The following is a 19,226-nucleotide window of genomic DNA, read 5'->3' on the forward strand; positions in this document are numbered from 1 at the left end:
TTAAAGTAGCACTAATGGTAATTACAATAGATATTGATCCAAACATAAAAGATCTCACAGCCCTCATTTACACAAGGCAATTAAAACATACAATGAATTAAGGATTGCTAATTAATCATTTATATATTAATTGATCAATCTCAACATGTTCTTAATTGATATATCTGTACTAAAAACTTTGACCAAAATTATCACTCTCACTGCCAGAGATCTTCATCCATGCATTTGCTTGGCCTGCAAAAGAAAATTACAAGCATAAACATCAATGCAAAAGTAACTAAGCACCTAATTAATCATTCAGTTTTAAAATTAGGGTTCAAGAACTTTTGAATGGAATTTTCCACTATAACAGCTGAACCCCAGTAATTTTCTTACCTTTCTTCCCATGCTAGAAGCCCTAGAGCTCTTAGGTTTAGGACTTGCCATGGCACTTTCTTTGTGGATCAAAGGGTTCCCATGAGAGTGATCAGGTGGTGGGATTGATGAGTGGGTCTCTGGACCTCTATAATCAATCTCATAAACCTCGGTACCCACTACATCTGATCCACCTACTAAAACCCAGCAAAACAAAATTAACAAAAAAATTAATCAACTTAATTAAATATGGCCATATTAATCAACTTTGAATATAAATGATGAAGGCAGAACTTCAAACCTCTAGAAAAACAAGGTGTGGCAAGCAAGAAGAGAAGAAGGAAAGTGAGGATTGTAGGGTTCTTGAGCTCCATTTTCATGGCAATGAGGCTCAACGCAGACTCTGCAATAACCCAAATGAGCATTTCACATTTATATATAAAAAGGGTTCAAGAAAGAAGCAAGGCATGAGAGGTCGTTTATTTTATTTTATTTATAAATTAATTTGTATTTAATTATCGGCTTTTCTTTTCACAATTGAAACCATCATCACCATCCAACACAGCAATAAGTTGTGCGGTACCGATATGGATGTGTAGGGTTGGAAACATTAATGCTAGTGTTACTAGCATACCACATATGCATAGATTTTAATTTCTTTTCTCAGTTTATTTTATATTAATTTGGTGCTTTTTTGTATTTTTTTTTATTTTAATTTGATTTTTTTTCTTTCTTGGGACAAGTCCATGTGTGTATAATTGAAATGTCCTTATAGGGGACATCCCATTTAGCCCCCCATTGGCTGGACTTCATATTTCTCATAATTTCTTACATAAAAAAATCATTTGGGAAATGGGAAGTAAATTAAAAAAACCCTTTTGCACATAATTTCTCAAATAATTTGTGTTTCTTTTTCATGGCAAGAAGCTTAGAGAAATGGTTTGGTGCAGCATTTGTCGATCAAACCAATCAACCTCATCACAGCTAGCAGACAATAGTTTGGCTTTTCATATTGACACAATGAGTAAGAAAAGAAAAATAATTTGGTCAAAGGAAGCTCAAGTCATTTTCATGATCAATAATTAGTTGCCCAAATGGGTTCAAAAAAATATGTAAATGAATGGATAATTTCTAAAGTTTATAGCAAAAAAAGGAAAACCCTTAACTTGTACCTGCTCTTTTTACCCTCCTGTTACGTAACATTCTACTGGCTATTTGTGCCTTTATTTTAAAGAATAATGAAATTTTCTCTTGATTAAAAAAAATAACTGCCCTTAACTTGCATACGAGAGAATAATATATTGAATGCTTGTGTTATATATAAATAGATATGAATAAAATAGAACATTAGTGTTTAATTTATGAAGAGCACATGCTCATAAATAAAGTTAGGTTTTGTACATCTGGGCGTTTTGTTGGGTCCAATGTCAACAGCCATTTCATGGCTGGAGAGGGATGGGTCTTCTTCAATCTTCAAATCGTATGACACAGATCACAACTTCAAATTCTTGGCTATCAAATGCAACTATTTTATTTTCTTCATTTTAATCAAATTCACGGCATATATATATATGAACATTTTCGCAACTAATTTTTAAAAAAGGAATAGGCAAATGAAGTTAGTTAAGTAGAAATCGGAACACTCTTAACCAATTCTTCGTATTGTCGAGGTTTCTCAAAAATAATGATACCAAATGTATGTGTAACAACCCAAACCTTAATTATTATTTAACTATTAATTTAATGAAGGAAAAGACTAAACTATCCTCGGAGTAATTTATTAGGTTTTAAGTTGACTTTTTGACCAGGAAAGAATTTGGAAAATCCGCTTGTACCGTTGCATAGAGCACGACAAAACAAGTCCGTAGACACGTAATGGACTCGAATCAGACTTGTAACGAAGAAATTACAAGCAAAATACTGAAAAAGGACAAAAGAGTAATTTTTGAAAAATCAGATTACCCCTTTCTCTCTCCTCATTCTCTTCTTCCTCGCGCAAACCCCCTACCCATTACTGTTCACTCGAACCAGCCCCAAGCCACCCAACCACCACCATCGACGCTGGCCAACCCCAGACCTAACCGGCCAAAGCCCGCCACGGAACCCCAGCCCATCCCGCCGCTAGCAGCCACCAGAATCTCGCCGGATCCAGCTCGGAGTCGTCGGTTTTCAACAGAACTTCAGCCGGCGTTATCTCTCTCCTCCGGCCACCGATCATGACGAGTAAGGCACCCGGGCACCAGGTGACCCGCAGGAGGGACCTTCAAAAGGTCCAGCTAGCTCAGAGTATCTGTGAGTGGATTGTTGGTTTTATAAACGTTTTATGCATTTTAATTTCATTATTTGATCTTGAATAAGTTTTACTGAATACGGCTTTCCTAGCATGACTTGATAGATTTAAATATTTCTATTTATTTATGTGCTGCCTAGTGGAACTTTTAAAAAAGGATTTGGAAAGTCAGAACTGAGGCATTATCAGATTAAATGGCAGCAGGATTTAAGGAATAGTTTTATAAGTAGTTTTATAAACTTAAATCTTTTTCAGAATTTTATATATATATACATTTATTTTAAACCACCATAGGTACCCAAGGTTGCCTTCAGTATAATAAATGTTGCCTCGGAAATAAAGTTGCCTTCGGAATAAAATTTATGTTGCCTTTGGTTATATTGATGTCGACGGACATCTAGTTGCCTTCGGGTAAGTCAGCATGCTAGACACCGCCCCACGAGTTTCGGGGACACCCAAACCGTGGGTGTGAGGAACGCGGCTCAGATGGACCAAGTGTCCCCTGAATCCCGCGAGATTGCGGCTCGGGTGACCTTATGTTTCCCGAGGTCTGCTAGGACGTGTCACTCCGGTGGCACGACGATGGAATTGACGGAAACTAAAGGAATTGACAGAAATTAAAGGAATTGACGGATTATAAGGAATTGACGGATTGCTAAATGGGTACACCTAGGTGGTAGATTTAAAAGTTGATTTCAATGCTTTCAATGATTTAATGTTTGATCAAGTATGTGATTGATTATATATATATATAAATACAGTGATTCCAGTACGCGTATTTATATACGAAATGAGTTAGTTTTATAACAGTTTTTACAGTGGGGTTAGTATGTTCTTATGCTATTTTTCTAAACTTTGTTTTTGGTCCACTCATCTTTTTAATGTTTTGCACCCCCAGGCAGTAGTTGTGCGTCAGTGCGCCACCACCAGGCCGAGTCCATGTTCCGCCACCTTCCTTGACAAAGTAGGGTCTTGTTTATTTATTTTATACCTGTAATCTAATCTGTGTAGAGCTCTGATATTGCCCTAGAACACTTGTCTAACTGTTAGTATGTAAATTTTTGTATGCTGGCAGTTGGTGTATATTTTTTTATATGCATGTTGACAGGTGTAATCTTGGGTTTGGTCCGTTTCAGGGGAGACTCTGCTGAGTTTTTCGTCAAAAGTCAAACCCCAGTTGTTTTTGAATTTTGACTAGAAGGGCAACTTGGTCATTTGTGCTCGGCACTTGCCAGGTGTCGGACACGCACAGGGTTCGGCTCGGATTCCAAAGTGGAATTTGGGTCGGATCCTGTCAGCATGTCTCATATTTCTTGTATTTCTTCTCTCTCAGACCACAGTGCGTGTCCCTTTTTTTAGTCATGGGATTTGCACTTTAATTTGTGGCGTCTATCTTACTTTGCATAATTGGGTCCAAGTCTATCACTTAACTACACCAAATCAATTGATTGTTTTTCGGATTTGATGAGAGTTAATAGAGGTTGGTAGAACATAGGGGAGTTTTGCATTTAGATGCATAGCTCAAATCAGCAAAAGATAGATGAGACCAAGGAAAGAGGTTGCACAAACGAGTAAGGGCTCGTTTGGGAGTGCTTTTGGAGCAACAAAAAGCGCTTCTAAATGGGTGAAAGCGCTTCTGTCTTTTAAAAATAGCGTTTGGCAAAAATTGCAAAAGCGCTTTGGGTGAGATCCAAAAGCACTTGGAGTGGTTTTGGAAGAAGCACTTGAGAGGTGCTTCTTCTTAAAAGCGCTGCAGGACAAAAACACGGGAAGCACTTGGCTCCTTTTAATGAAACTTTTAAAATGCCAAAAATACCCATATTTAATTTTTTTAAATGCCCAAATACCCTTTCTTTTTTTCTTTTTTTTTCTACAAAGAGCTGTTTATGTGCATCGCTTGGCAGCCATGGATGATCGTTTTGTAAATTCACTCGTTTGGCTCCCTACTTCAAGTCTCTGTTGTGACCAGAGTTGCTGTGCAATCTGGAACCAGTTTTTGACTGAATATAAAGTACTATTACATATACAACTTCTTGTCTTTTCCTTCATCTTTAACATTTTGATTGATTTTGTAAATTTTTAGAGTTTGGATGAAGATGAAAAACTATTGAACATAGGTTGCAAATTATGATCTGAATTCACCAATAATCTTTACAATAGCAATTTCCATCTACAAACCGATGAAATTTGTAATTATCCCTGACAACAATTTCTCTGTTGTAGGCCTGAGATATTAGTTTCATGGCTGAATGACAATCTCTACAAATCTGCAGATTATTAACTACACGGATAGGAGTTCTTGGGGGGTTGTTTAAAAGACCAAAAGCGACAGCCAATCTTTCACTATGATGAGATGATGTTTCTACTAGGTCCTGTTTTTGCAATCTACCCTTTATCTCATCCAACATAGCATAAATTTCAGCAGATTGAGGGTTTGAGAAATTCCAAGCTGTAAATTCATGCACAGCTCCATTTTATTCTATTATACTACATCTTGGTTGCTTCCTCACTCCTAGTTCATGCAACTTCTTTCTTGCCCAGCTCACATCATCCCACCTACCCACTTTTGCATATATATTTGAAATAAGAGCATAAGCAGCATCATTTAGAGGGTCTATCTTTATGAGCTGTTGAAATACTTTTTCTGCTAATTCTAGATTCTGATGGCTTCCACATTCTCTCAACAAGGAACTCCATATAGAGATATCTGGTTTGATAGGCATGCTTTCAATAAACCTCACTGCCTGGTCTAAGTGTCCGGCTCGACCTAGGAGATCAACCATACACCCATAGTGCTGGATCTTAGGAACAATACTGTAGACACTACCATATAGAGATATCTGGTTTTTATTTCCTATGTTTATTATAATATTTTGGGATTCTTTAAATTTTTTAAAAGTATTTTAAAAAACGCTTTTATTGTGTCAACCAAACACTCAACAAAATATCAAAAGCGTTTTTATGTAGTGTAAAAACGTTTTTAAATGTGACATCCAAACGACAAACTGCTTTTTTGTAGAAGCGCTTATGTCATAAGCGCTACTAGCATAAGCACTACTGGCATAAACGCTTCAGGAAGAAGCACTCCCAAACGAGCCCTAAGTTACCTAGGGTTTATCATTTGATATTTCCTACCGATATGTCAATTTATCATGTGAACATGAAATTGCCGTATAAACCATCAAATTCAAATTTTATACTTTTCATTTGATATTTTCTTTGGAGATACTGTAACCATAAGATATATGCGTATACGCTACATCTTAACTGAGACCTTTCCAAATTTACGATTATATTGGATTTGATTTGTCACATCTTAACCTACCCCTTTTTGTAAACTACGGATTAAGGAGTAGAAATGACTCGTTTGATGTTGGATTTCTTGTACTTTAGGATGCTTCTTGGCCACCCATGAACTAGTTGAGTTACATGTAAGAACGTAGGATGCTTCTAGAAGTTTGGTTTGTGCTTTTTAAGTGCTATTCCTGTTGCATGAGAGTGTTTCTCCTATTTGAGGGGGTTTCTAAATGCACGTCAAGTTTGCTTCGTGCTTTTTAAGTATCTATTTGAGGAGAGGGGGGGGTTTTCAAATTTTTGCATCAGCCAATGCCATGGGCCAGAAAAATTGAAAATTGGATTTTGTTTTGTTAGAGTTGGGTGGAATATTCATGGAATCATGGGTGTACTGATCAAATGTTTGAAGAAGACGTTACTTGAAACACCAAACCTCTATCTGCAAGATGAAAGAACCAAACATATATATAGGTTCTCTCAAGTCAACTACAATATATGATCTGAAAATACATTACATTTGGAAGTTGCAGACTGCGCATATAAATTATAATGATAGATAATGGGCCATTGTAGATTTCTCTTAGGAGGCTTGCTCTCATATCTGGTGGTCTTGGTGAATAAGGCCAGTAAATACTGGTATCATATGATCTGCCATAACCATACATCTTCCTCTTCGTTTTTATGGTACAAAAGGGGCAGAACCAATTCTTTTTAGTACCAAAAAAGCTTTTGTAAGGCCACAATCTCATGATTGGATCTTCCACTCACACTTTGCTTCCAAGACCTAATGCTCTAATCTTTGCTTGCTTCATGTGACATCTTATTATACTTGGGTTAATTAACATCCAAACTTTAAAGTTATGGTTACCTTCATGATTGACACTAGCACTCTCTATTACGAGAAATACGAATATGATTGATACTTTAACCGAATTGAGAGTGTCACACATAAATTGTGAAGTTCACTATAAATAACGTGTTTCGCACACATTCTTTTTTATTAGAGTCCAACGCAATGCACCGATAATATTGAGTTATTAGAGTCTTATCCGATAATAAGTGATCAATTTTCTTCCTTATCCGTTCGAAATAAATGAAGAGGCCCCTCACAGCCTACAACTGGAACTAGGCCACGTATCTTTCACAAAAGAATTAAACAGTATCATAAACTTGATAAGTCTTAAAATCCTTTCACCCACATGCTTGCAAAATAAGCACCACCACGAGATATCAACTACATTCCAAGAATCCGAGATAATCTTTACAATTAACCCAATTTACAATGCTCTTCAATTCAACTGTGAAGTCCAATTTTATGCTAATCTTATTATAAAACTCAACAAATTAATCTCAAAAGCCACAACAAACAAACCCAAATCCATTACCACAACAACATCCAGCAGCATGTATTAAATGCACACGTAGGCCACCGTCTGGTTATGTTAATTACTATTTTAGTCAATAGCTTCTGCTAATCAAATAGAAAAAAGTAGGTCAGGAGTATCCAATGGTAATCAAAGGCCCCCCCATTGCCACAGAAAGCAGAAAACACCGAAAACAGTTCCACGAAAAGCGTTTTTGAGAAATCCGAGACACAAGCTGAGTTCAATATTCAATGGCATCAAAGACGGCAATAAATAAAGCTGCCCATGCCCATGAGCTGTTGCTGTTGTTGTTGATTATGAGTCTCTGTAGATGAACAAAAATAAACACACAGCAAAAGCAGATTTTCACTGTTTCAGCTTCAACTGTACGACCAGCTTCACCTTTTTATATTACCAAAGAAATACAGATAGAAAAAAGCCATGGAGAGATTCCCTCGTACAGCCCCAAATGTGAAAATACAAACTTTTTAAGTTTTAATCACTAAAAAAATTTGTGTTCAGAAACTATGTGCAGTGTTTAAAAAAGAATTAGAGAACTGAGAAAAAACTAATGAGAGTAATTAACAATTTAATTAATTAATCACAAAACACTTGGTGGTGAGCATGAATCAACAATACCCAACCTTCTCTTTCTCCAGAAGCTCAGCTCCGGGTCGAGCTTCTCTGCTGTTCTTGCTGGTTCTGATTTACACCTTGTGAGTATTAGAGGTCGAGCAGAGCCTCCAAAGTCCTCGTCTTTATCTTCGATAATTGCAGATTTGACCATTCTTTCTCTGATTGAACTCTCCAATTCCCTGAAAATTTTCAACTTTTCTTCACTTTCTGAGTCTAATTTCGTTTCTTGATCCGAAATGGACTCTCTTTCTGATATGGGTCTCTCGTTCTCGGTGCAATTTCCTCCGTTTTGGGTCTCTGTGCTCTGTTCTTCCTCTGTTTCTTCAGTTCTTATAGGTGAGCCCCAAAATCTACTGGCCAAAGATGAAGACCTGTACGGCGCAGATCTGCATCGAGTTAATAGCAAAGCGTTCTTTGGTGGTGAAGAAGAAGAAGAAGAAACGAAAGCTTTGGCCTTTCTTTCATATTCTTGGTCTTCTTCTTCATCTTCCCCATCTGAAACTTCAATTCCATCTCCAAACTTCGACTCAATCTTTGGCGGGTCCTCTTTAATTTTGCCTTTCCTACAAAAACCCACTTGAAAAAACGGTACCCACTTGCGCCAAACGAGTCCAAAAGACTTGGGCTTGATTTTCCCTGGAAAATGGCGGCAAGGCAGGGCGTTTTGGATCCATTTACACCGTCGTAGGGTCGGAGCTCCGGTCCGCCGGGCTCTTAGGGGTTTTGACCCGCCTTGCTTGGAGGACCGTCGGACTCGGACCTGCCCCATGCACGTGACTTTAGGAGAAGAGGGCTCTTGGGTTTCAATGGCGGTGTTTTTTTTCCTCACAAACATTGGGCTCGAACGTAACCGCCCTCTGCTTCTGCTCCCAACATTGGTCCTCAGAAACCTCATCAATGGCGGCGGGAACTTATCGGTTCGACCCGGACTCGATATGGGTTTTGCAGATAGCTTCATTTTTTTGACCCAACCCTTTTGAGATTGAGGAAGAAGGCTCTGGAAATGGGTGACTCTGGAGCTCTGTTTTAGCTTCAATTTTGTTTCTTCCTTTTTTTCTTTTTTCTTTTTTTGCTGGGTTTTTTCTGTGTGAATTTTGTATTTTATCCTTGCACGGATGGATGAATCGACTGTAAAGATTTTTTAATCTTTCAAGGCTGTAGCTATGTAGGGTTGTCTTTGGCTCTCGAGGTCAGTTTTTCCAATATTTAACTGTTGTTTTTGGGACTTTGTTGTAGCGTAGGTGACACAACGCCCATGTGGATGATATGTGTGCTGTATATCTTCATGCAATCTGAGCCGTTGGATCTTCATGAAAATTGGGTTTTTTCTTTCTTGGTCTTAATATATGGAATTATATTTTCAGAGGTTGTCCACTCGAAGTCTCTCACTCAACAAAGCTATGATTGAATGGTGATGGAAGCCCGCTTCTTTTCAAGGAAAAAAATCATAACCTACCAAAAAAGTCTCTTGCTTAATCAGCTACCAATAAAAGGCCTAACCAAATGTTTTCTTACCATTCAGATCCAATTGGATTCATGTATGAACATGTGGTTTGATTGTGGTGGTCACAAAACATTTCCATCTAAGAAGACTTTCCAATTAACAAACAAAAACAAACACATACATCATCAGCTCCACCTTATGAAAAATATGGAAATGGTCAATTCAAAAACAACTGGCTTCTGCTTTGGACAAATTTAAGTGTTTACGCAATGTATTTTTACTCTTAATTAACCTAATGTACATGAAAGGGAGGGGAACTCGAACTTGGATAGTAGGAGATAGATTCACTGCCCTAACCAATTGGTCTAATCTAGGTAATAATTTTTCTAAATTAAAACAACAGAAAGAGATGTCATTAAGTCAAAATTATACCTATATGCATCTTGACAATCATAGGGTCTTAATTATTGTGAGGTAAAGCGTCACCCAACTCTACTTTTTTTGTGAGAGAGACTCAAAACGTGCACAAAAATTCATCGTTCCTAGGATAGGGAAAGCCAATTCTCCAACACGCCACTTTAGTGGCTCCACTTTCCTATCAATTCAATTGTTTCTCTGAACATCCAGACCACCCAACTACCACCGCCCTAAAAGTCTCACATTACTTTCCCATATTTGCCCTTACTCATTTCACAGCAAGCTGCAGTGTGCTCAGTGCAATATGGTAATTTGAAATGCTTCTGGGGGCTACTGAATTTGAATGATATCCTTTCCCCAACAAGAAAACAAAAAGTCAACTTGGGTTTCAGAACTCCTTTTTCTGGCACTCAAAAAAGAAACAGGCAGGGCAAGCAAGTCAAATGGGATTTTAAGGATCACTTGGTAAAGACTAAAATAAGAGTATTGTGCTCTAGACAATTAGGCTTTTTTAAATAAACCATATCAGAATTTAATATTACATGTGGCTGCACTGCATAATGCAAGAAAAACAGCTGCAAATTTTGACACTGCTAACAGAGGAAATGTAGGGTGCCCACAAGATGTAATAACTTGCATGTTTGTACACACAGGAAATGTAGGGTTGCTTTGATCTGGATCGGTGGGGCCCACCCATGACATTTTTGTCTGCTGCCTGCCTGCATCCCCCACCCCACAATGGTCTACCAGTAAATTACTAAGTTACCTTCTTACTTGTATATGAAGCAGTTTCATCATGCATTGGATTCAGACTCAATAGGGTCTCTTCATCCCAACCGTTGGTTTTGTTGACTCAGATCTCTGCATGTTGTAATTCCAATCAGTGGCTTGCTCTTGTCCATTGCGTGTCTCGGTTTCATCATCTGGGAAACAATGCTTCTGTTAGAGTCTTGGAGAAAATTTTCATTGCCAAAGAACCAAATAGAGTTAAAAAAATTGTTTAAAGAAAAAGGGTCTTAAAAGGAAATAATGAAGCCTTGCCTGAGACATTTGAAATAGATAACTCGGTCAGGCGTCTAACGCAGTCCTTCAATGATTGAAGTTCAGTTTCTTTCTCTTGGAGTTTTGATTGGGCTGAGTGAAGTTCAGATTCCAGCTCCACAATTTGGCTTTCCTGCTGTTCGATGAGCACATGGCATAGTTTCTGATCTAGTTGAGCTGGCAATACTCCATGGAACTGCTGAGTATCAACAACCTGTCCCTCTAGCTCAGGGACAATATCCTAAAATGGAAATGCATTTTTATTAGAAGGGAAAAGTCAGTTAGGCAGGCATAACATGAATTTCACCATTTCGGTATTTACAGTAGCATTTGTCATTTCATTTTGCGCCAAAGAAACGAACAAAATCACAATCCATACATCTCATAGTGATCAGGTTACGATAAAGAGAGTAAGGTATATAACACAGTTTTGGTACATCAAGGGTGGTACTTAAAATCTTAGTGGTGTGAAGATTTTGCAATCCAACTAGGATAAAGTTGTTTCTACTTGGTAAATAACTAGGATAAAGTTGTTGGTTCAGCATCCTTTATATTAAGTAAGGGCATTTTAAAAACACTTCTAAATAGCATGCGACATATGATTGGAAAGTGTTAGCTGTAGATTATAGAAACAGCATAATGGCACACCTCTTCACGGTAAATCAACCTATTCAAAGAGAGTACAAGATGTTAAAAGACTGACCTCAACCAGATTACTCAATCCCTCTTGGCGAGGAGCTTCCGTGATGCACCATGGAAGTTTTTGAAGTTCAGACTCAAGTTCTGCTTCCAATTGATCCATGTCCATAACTTCTGGCTCTGGCTCCTGCTCCTCCGTAAGAACACTACTTGCACATTCGCCATCAGACACAGGAAAACTGGAAATTCTCATGTCATTGGGGCCTCTGTTTTCTGAACTTGACTTGTTTAGTCCTGGATGAGTAAGCTTGTAACTAGTTGTCTGATCGTTCATACTGTCTTCACTAGCAGAACCTGAAGCTTGCAGCTTTTGTGGTGATTTTCTTTTATGAAGCTCCGATTTTAATTCATGTACAATTCTTGCAGTCTCATCCATGGCTGTGTTCAGCTTATTGATCTCAGCTTTTCCAGCAGACATCATGTACATGATCCCAACATTAAGTCCCCAACTAAATAAGGAGGTATCTGAAGAGTATATACAAGATTAAACTGAAATGTTAAACTCCTAGCATCAGAAATAGTATGTTTGTGAATTATGACACAAAAATTAAAACAAGCTAACAAAATCCACACAGGTTCGAGCCCATGGAAAATCTTCTAGAAGACTAATACAAAAATGCTGACGGGTTAAAGTTGCAGTAACTAAGATCAAATGCACGTTTTGATTTCTGTTAGAATTTCAAGAGCAACTTTAAAGATCTCTTGACAATTATGCTTAGCACTTAATCATTTGAATTTGGAATTCACTTCTTCTTAAAGAATCATCTGTTAATACAACATTCTTCTTTATCCTTTCGGAACCACCTTAGCACCATCAGTACCAATTCATACAAGACTGCCTGCCTGCAGAACTCAACCTACTGGAACTTGTGCAATATGCTTTTCTGAACATAACAAACGGTATTGCACATAACATACAACCAGCATCACCGTCTTTTTGTAGGAAAGACTAACATGTTACAAAATATAGCCTGCAAGACCATAGCCCTATACTTAACTAGAATATCACCACAAGAGAGAATTGGATATGTTTAATTAAATAGGGTCTGTGCCAAAGCAAAAAACCTATCAGGGTCCACCAAATCCTTTTCAAAAGCAATAAGATGTCAAATGAAAGATTCAAGGCTTCGCAAAGATATTCTATACTTGCAAGAGTTTATATACTCGTCCAGAATATTCTACTTTTCCAAATGCTGGGTCATGGCTCATGATATATGTTGTAAAGTAAAGCTTTTCAATATTTAAAAAGTTGAAATTAAAAATACCAAGAACCTCGGCCCTACATCGTGGTGGACAATGATGTTGAAATGTTAATTTTAATTGGGAATATAATGCGACCAATAATTTGGCTCTTGAAAGCCTAATTAGATTCGGACAGTTGACACCAAATTTACATGATTCAGCAATCGTGATAATAAAGATTGATCATTTTTATGTTCAACAGTAAAACCCTTTTTCCCTTTCCCTCATATGATTTTCTCTGCAGCCAAACAGAAACGAAACGAGAGAGGGACAATTGAAAAAACTAACCTGCGGAAGAAGACGATCCACATTTGGCAGCAGCTACACTCTTCCCAGTCTTCCTCTTCTTCAAGCAAACGCCAACTTTCCTAGTAGTCCTCCTCTGTTCCGCACCATTAGATCTCTCAGCCTCAACACCAACCCCTTTCTTCTTCTTCGACCGGGCCCCCTTTCTCAAGCGAAACCGGGTCCCACTCTCGCCCCGACCCTCGCTCGAAAACCTAAAGATCGTTCCTTCTGGTTGCTCCTCGCAGTCGCTGATCTCCCAGGGAGGCAGCTCAGACTGAAATGCTGAAGCGATGGAGAGGTTAGGGTTAGGGTTTGGGTGGGGCTCCGCATTGTGATCGGTGGTGGGATCGGAAGAATCAGTGGCGGGTTTGAAGTTGAAGATGTGATTTTTGGCAAGCAGCCCGGTGGAGGCTGCTACTGCTGCCGCTAAAACCGCTTGCCACATTGAAGAAGAAGAAAAAGAAGGCAAAGCAAAACCAAGCTATAAACTTTTTGAAAGAGGAGGCTCTTTGCTCTTCAGTGTGTTGCTCACTGGAACTGAAGAAGTGAAGCTCTCTCTTTCTCTGCAAGTCCAAGAGTTATTTACCAGTTTACCAGTCGCACACTGATCACCTACCACCACGTGGAGACGTGGCGGGGGTAGTTTTGGCACTCCACGTACTTCCCGCTTTCACGGGCTGTCCGATTGGGAATATTTAATTGGATCCCTGTTTTTGGAAATTATTTTTGAATCTTTTTCCGGTCTATTCAAATTTCAATATAGTCCTCAGTGGTCTTAATTTAGTAAATTTATTTTGACGGTATATATATTTTTCTTTCTATTTTTAATATTTGACAAGTTTTCTCTGTGTAATTTAGACTATTAGCTAAATTACACAATTGTGTCACATATGAGAGAAAACAAAGTTCCCTCTCGAAGAGTAGGGACTAATATACAAATCTTAATTTGGAATTTCTTCCGACATTATGTTTCGGGTATGAGTAATGCTATTTAGACACACAACATTGACCACCTTAGCTTACCACATTATGTGGCAACTGATGTGTCATGCCATGTCGATTAATGAATGTTGCCATGAGTCCACTTACTAAAAACGCTAGAGTTTTTTAATTTGTTTTTTAATTGACATGACGACATTCATTAATTGACTTGGCATGACACATCAATTGCCACATAAGGTGGTTAACTAAAGTGGTCAATGTTGTGTGTCTAAATAGCATTACTCACAAATCTAATTATTGAAGGAGATTCTCAACTCTCAATTAGTTTTGTTAATAAAGGAATTTCTCCTCTACAACTAATTTTGTCAATTTTGTAGGACATTAGTTATCTTGACGAACAAGTTCATGTTCGAAATTTCCACCATATTTATCGAGAGACTAATTTTACAGCAGATTTGGGTCATTCTCAACCTCAACCAACTATTTGGACTTCACATTTTTCTGTAATTTGTAAAGTTTTATATGATACTCGAAATCTAGAAGTCCGTCACAAACTCTCGTTGTAATTTTTTTTTGGTCGAAAGTCTCTCGTTGTAATTTACTTTTGTACTAAAACAAAGGAAGCCGCCCTAGAATACCAGTAAAAGTACCAAACGATCACATGATTCTTTTGACATGATGGCCTCCGTATCCCTCAATTAGTGAGCCACTTTTGGTTTATGTAAAAAATTTCGTCCAATGTATCACATGCACCCTAGTTCAAAAAGCATTTCCATCAATGTCTCTCATAGGAGAGACATATACATGTGAAAAACAAAATAAAAATCCTGAATCAATGGATGCTAATGCTAAAATTGTTGCTGCATTGGAGTCGAGCACAAGAGAACTGTAAAGCAACTAGATTCTGATGCTTAGAGAACCATAATGTATTCACAAATTCATGAACCATGCAATTGGAAAAACAATTTATGCAACTTCTATTTCATGTATGTGATGAACAAACATGTTAAAAATGGTCCACAAACAGTATCTAAAGTTTTTCAATCTATAACAGTCGGTTCCAACACGGTAGAGCTTCAGATATCACAACATGCTCTTTTTTTTCTAATACAGGAGCAATCTGAACTCCAAGCGATCCATCCAACTGACTTCTAGTACAATTATTTTCTGAATCAAGTGATGCAAACCAAATGATACATATTTAATCATCTCGTTGACACAAGCAGTAGCCGAACACTTGGACGGAGATCTTGAGCCACTTACCTGGAGAGAAAAGGAAAAGAAAAGCGTTTAATGTTACATGTGAATACCAAAAGATTTAACCAAACATAGACACACCCACACAGAGCAAACAACATATGTAAAATGTTCTGAAACATGAATAACATTGTCAAAGGATCTCAAGGAGATATAAATAATTGCTTAGTCATCCATGACACAAGCAAGTTTAAACTTTCAAATCGACTGGATAACAGACCCAATAATCATATTTCATTTATGTAATTATATAAGATATGCCATTATATATTTCTTAGAACTCAACTCATAATATAGTAGATGAACAAATAGCCTCAGTATCTTCAACTCATACGCCATTATCGTTATCTAAAAAGCCTACAGTATATTCAACTTGGATTTCTGTTCCCATGGTTTCACCCCATAGTAGATGAACAAAGCAAATTACTAAAATTCCTCAATTAGGTCCTTGATACTACACTAACTTGTCACAAAATCATCCGTTTCTAATAAAAATCTTTCTTGACTTGCCACATTCAGCTCGGCAGACTTATTAAACACCTAAATCATAATATGAACAAATGGGCACACTACCACATTTCACCATTTCAAACAAAATGCAATTACTTAATGGATTATGGAACATAACTTTCAGCACTCTTATCCTAAACCCTAATAAAAAATTATTTATCTATTCTGATAAATTGTTGGGAACCAATCTTTAAACACTTACATTTTCAACACTTCAACTAAAGAATCACCATTGTATTTGATAAGAGAGCATGAGAAAGGGTGAAGACCCATTTCAGCATACAAACTACATTGAACATCCTTCTTGAGTCACAATTATAACTATGATCACGAGTCATGATCAAGTGAACCATATTCCACAAAAACAAAGAAAAAACCCCAAAATACAGAGGACAACAAGAAAGAAAATAATAAAACTAATACCATGAAAATAATGCATACTAACTTATTAATCAACTACTGGTAACAATTTCAATCTCTAAATAAGCCTGCAAAAAGGGTCATAGATGGGAATATAAAAAGGCTTTGGATGCTGAGAAAAGCCTAGCAGCATCGTACAGGAGGTGTAGGTCCATCTTGCCTTCACCTGATTTCTTAGTCCCCAACTAATTCTACAATCTATGTTTAGTGACCCCCTTACTGTAAACATAGGTCATTTCAGTTATGGTACTTCTCAATATAGAAGATACAATAAGTTGGATCATTTGATGAAGTTTTCTGTTTTTATTGTAGGTATTTCCTTAGTGATTATCTCAGATTAATTTACAAATGTTTATCCAAATTGTAGTGGCCTCTATAGCTAGGTTATTCTATTCACGTTATGCAAAATTGTTAATGAATTAAATTTACATTTTTCTTGTAGAAAATTAAAAATTTAACTTACATTTCTCCTTAATTCATCTTTTTCAGTTTTTCTACCTTTTCTTTCAAGCCTCTTGTTCTCTTTGATTCTTGTCCTGATAACTGTCTAGTTGGTGCTACATCATTTTCCCTCAACAATCAAAAAGCATACGAAATGCTCTATCACTTACCAAGATTGTCACAAAAATCAGTGTGGTATATATATATAATACACTACAGGTCATCTTTGCTGCTAGACCCCCTCTGAAGCTAAAGGGTTATGAATCACACAAAAATATACAATGTAATGCAGTAAGATAAATCTAATATCAAAAGAGGTAATCTGTGAAGCTTATCTTTATAACCTTTGAGGTTCTGCATACACTGGGATTGCTATAACAATTTCTATAAAAAGATATTACATATAATTACATCTTGAATTGAAGTTAAACCCAAGGTAGAACCAATCATAACACAATTTGTTTGTTGGCGAAAATCACAACACAATTTTCAGTAGCACAATTCAGGAATTTAAAACGTAAAGACATGTTCATATTCCACATACCTAGATGAGTTTTCATCAATCAGTTACTCTTGGCAGCCAGTTTGTTCCTAGCATCCCTGGCATTGTCATACTCGAACTTCAACACATTGGGTATATGAGAAGTGTCCTTGATGTAAAACGCTCTCCCAAACCAGCTCTCTTCCATAACCGGAAAGTAAGAGTAAAGCACAGAATTCACAACCCAAAACCACAGAGCCCCAAGAAAAACTCCCAAAGCAGAACCAGCAAGCACCTGAGCCACAGTGTGGTAACCCAAATACACCCGCGAATACATAGTGAGCAAAGCCAAAGCCCAAGGCAAAAAAATCACAGCAAACTTGTTCTTCGTGTGCCAGAGCCCAATCCCTTTATACGTCATGAGGGTGAAGTAGATAGCAAAGAAGAACATGTACTGAGAGTGGCTCGAAGGCCATCCATGTGAATCACACATATCAAGCAGAGCGCAGGTCTCGGGCCGAGCTTGCTGGACCGATGTCTTGATGAACTCGTTGACGAACTGAGAAATTATGAGGCCCAGAGCGAAGAACATGCCTTGGAGCTCGCGGCGGAAGACGAAGTGAGAGACGAACCCACCGAGGCTTATGAAGACTGGGACCAGAGAAATCCATGCCAGGAAGTAACCCAGTTTGTCACCCCTCTGGTACATCACGTGGGTCAATGTCACAGCTTTGTGTGATGGCAAAGCCATGTCGGAGAACCCAAAAGAGGCGCAGAATTCTGGGTTTTGGGTAGAAATCGAATCCAAGTTTCTGGTAAGAGTGATTGAGAAAAGGTGTTTGATCGGATCTGGGTTGTGAATGAGTGCGAATTTTAAGAAAAAGGAAAGGGATTTGAGATGGGTATTGAGTAAAATCTGAGCTCAGGGGATGTGAGAGAGTTGAGAAATTGGATGGGAATTGAGTAGGTATGGTGGTGGTGGTGGTGGAGAATTGGTAAAGACGATGGAGTCTATTGTGGATTGTTTGTTTCTCGATAAACCGTTGACGCTCGCACTTTTTTATCTTTTGCTTTTGTAAACGGTCGGGAAAAGAAGGCAAAAAGTAATTTTCGGTCCTTATAGTTTGGTACTTCAATCATTTTTTACTATGCATTTTCAATTTCGTCAATTTTGCCATTGTAGTTTCGTATTTGTAGCAATTCAAAGACATGTTAGAATTCTTGTCAATTTCTTTAACGATATAAGGGGCAATTTCGTCAATTCAAAACCCTTGAATGCAAAAACTTCTTTGAAATTTTCCTCATTTCATATTAGGGCTCGAAATTCAACCACTAATCCCAATTTTTGAAGAACCCTAAACCCAAATGACCAATTTCAAGCCCTAAAATAAAATTAGGGGAGTTTCATACGAGCTTTTATGCTCAAGGATTTTGAGTTGACGAAATTGCCCTTTGCACCGTCAAAAAAATTAACAAGAATACTAACTTATTCTTGAATTGCTATAAATATGAAACTACAATATCAAAATTGACGGAATTGAAACTACATGGTCAAAAGTGGTTAAAGTGCCAAACTACAGGGACCAAAAGTGACTTTTAGCCTAAAAAGAACCACCACACGTGGACCCGAGAAAGAGAGTGGAAACTGGAGAGGCCTATAATGGATTAGGGCTTCGTGGTTAAGCCTTAGGCCCAACCCATCAAAATTACCTCAAAACTTTAGACCCTCATTATTTCACGACGACTCAACCACCAGAGTAACTATTGTTCTATTTCCCACAATTATGTATCTATCACTCTCTTCACGTGTTATTAAGTGATATTATAAGAGAAATATAACTAGCAATTGCTCTCTTTTCTCTATTGTAGGCTCATCAACCACACCGTATAGCCAACAACATCATCCGCTCCTCATGAAGTCATATTTTAAATTCTATATACCAAATCAATTACAAAAATACATATTGTTTCATCTAGCATATTATTCACTATGGAAATTAGTGAGTTTTAAATCAATTCAAATGGCCAGATACATTTGAATGATCATATCGAAAATTGTATACTTGTATGCATCAATTGTATTTGCAAATCCATCTCTAAATGAGA

The 19,226-nt window shown here is 37.6% G+C and overlaps 4 protein-coding genes across 5 annotated transcripts; all 4 read right to left on the reverse strand.

The window, feature by feature from the left end:
- On the reverse strand, positions 1-826 carry LOC110744699 (uncharacterized). Of its 2 annotated transcripts, none has more exons than XM_088255667.1 (3): positions 656-826; positions 376-548; positions 1-234 (listed from the first exon to the last, which is right to left on the reverse strand). In XM_088255667.1, the coding sequence occupies exons 1-3, from the start codon at positions 777-779 to the stop codon at positions 214-216; spliced, it is 318 nt and encodes a 105-aa protein (XP_088111793.1). In that variant the 5' UTR covers positions 780-826; the 3' UTR covers positions 1-213. The 2 variants fall into 2 exon arrangements, with proteins under 2 accessions (XP_088111793.1, XP_021800379.1); XM_021944687.2 differs by having other exon boundaries at positions 376-551; positions 656-818.
- Positions 827-7,231: 6,405 nt separating this feature from the next.
- Positions 7,232-9,125, reverse strand: LOC110750724 (uncharacterized). The gene is made up of 2 exons (XM_021951094.2): positions 7,947-9,125; positions 7,232-7,627 (listed from the first exon to the last, which is right to left on the reverse strand). The coding sequence occupies exons 1-2, from the start codon at positions 8,894-8,896 to the stop codon at positions 7,618-7,620; spliced, it is 960 nt and encodes a 319-aa protein (XP_021806786.2). The 5' UTR covers positions 8,897-9,125; the 3' UTR covers positions 7,232-7,617.
- Positions 9,126-10,248: 1,123 nt separating this feature from the next.
- Positions 10,249-13,754, reverse strand: LOC110750721 (POLAR LOCALIZATION DURING ASYMMETRIC DIVISION AND protein). Its single transcript, XM_021951091.2, has 4 exons — positions 13,070-13,754; positions 11,544-12,004; positions 10,841-11,081; positions 10,249-10,722 (listed from the first exon to the last, which is right to left on the reverse strand). The coding sequence occupies exons 1-4, from the start codon at positions 13,512-13,514 to the stop codon at positions 10,613-10,615; spliced, it is 1,257 nt and encodes a 418-aa protein (XP_021806783.2). The 5' UTR covers positions 13,515-13,754; the 3' UTR covers positions 10,249-10,612.
- A 1,210-nt stretch (positions 13,755-14,964) lies between these two features.
- Positions 14,965-18,179, reverse strand: LPPGAMMA (Phosphatidic acid phosphatase (PAP2) family protein). The gene is made up of 2 exons (XM_021951079.2): positions 17,184-18,179; positions 14,965-15,274 (listed from the first exon to the last, which is right to left on the reverse strand). Exon 1 carries the CDS (start codon positions 17,869-17,871, stop codon positions 17,203-17,205), a length of 669 nt encoding a protein of 222 aa, XP_021806771.1. The 5' UTR covers positions 17,872-18,179; the 3' UTR covers positions 14,965-15,274; positions 17,184-17,202.
- Positions 18,180-19,226: the final 1,047 nt, after the last annotated feature.

This window comes from Prunus avium, chromosome 6, assembly GCF_965620075.1.
Source record: "Prunus avium chromosome 6, drPruAviu1.hap1.1, whole genome shotgun sequence".
Lineage (NCBI taxonomy): Eukaryota > Viridiplantae > Streptophyta > Magnoliopsida > Rosales > Rosaceae > Prunus > Prunus avium.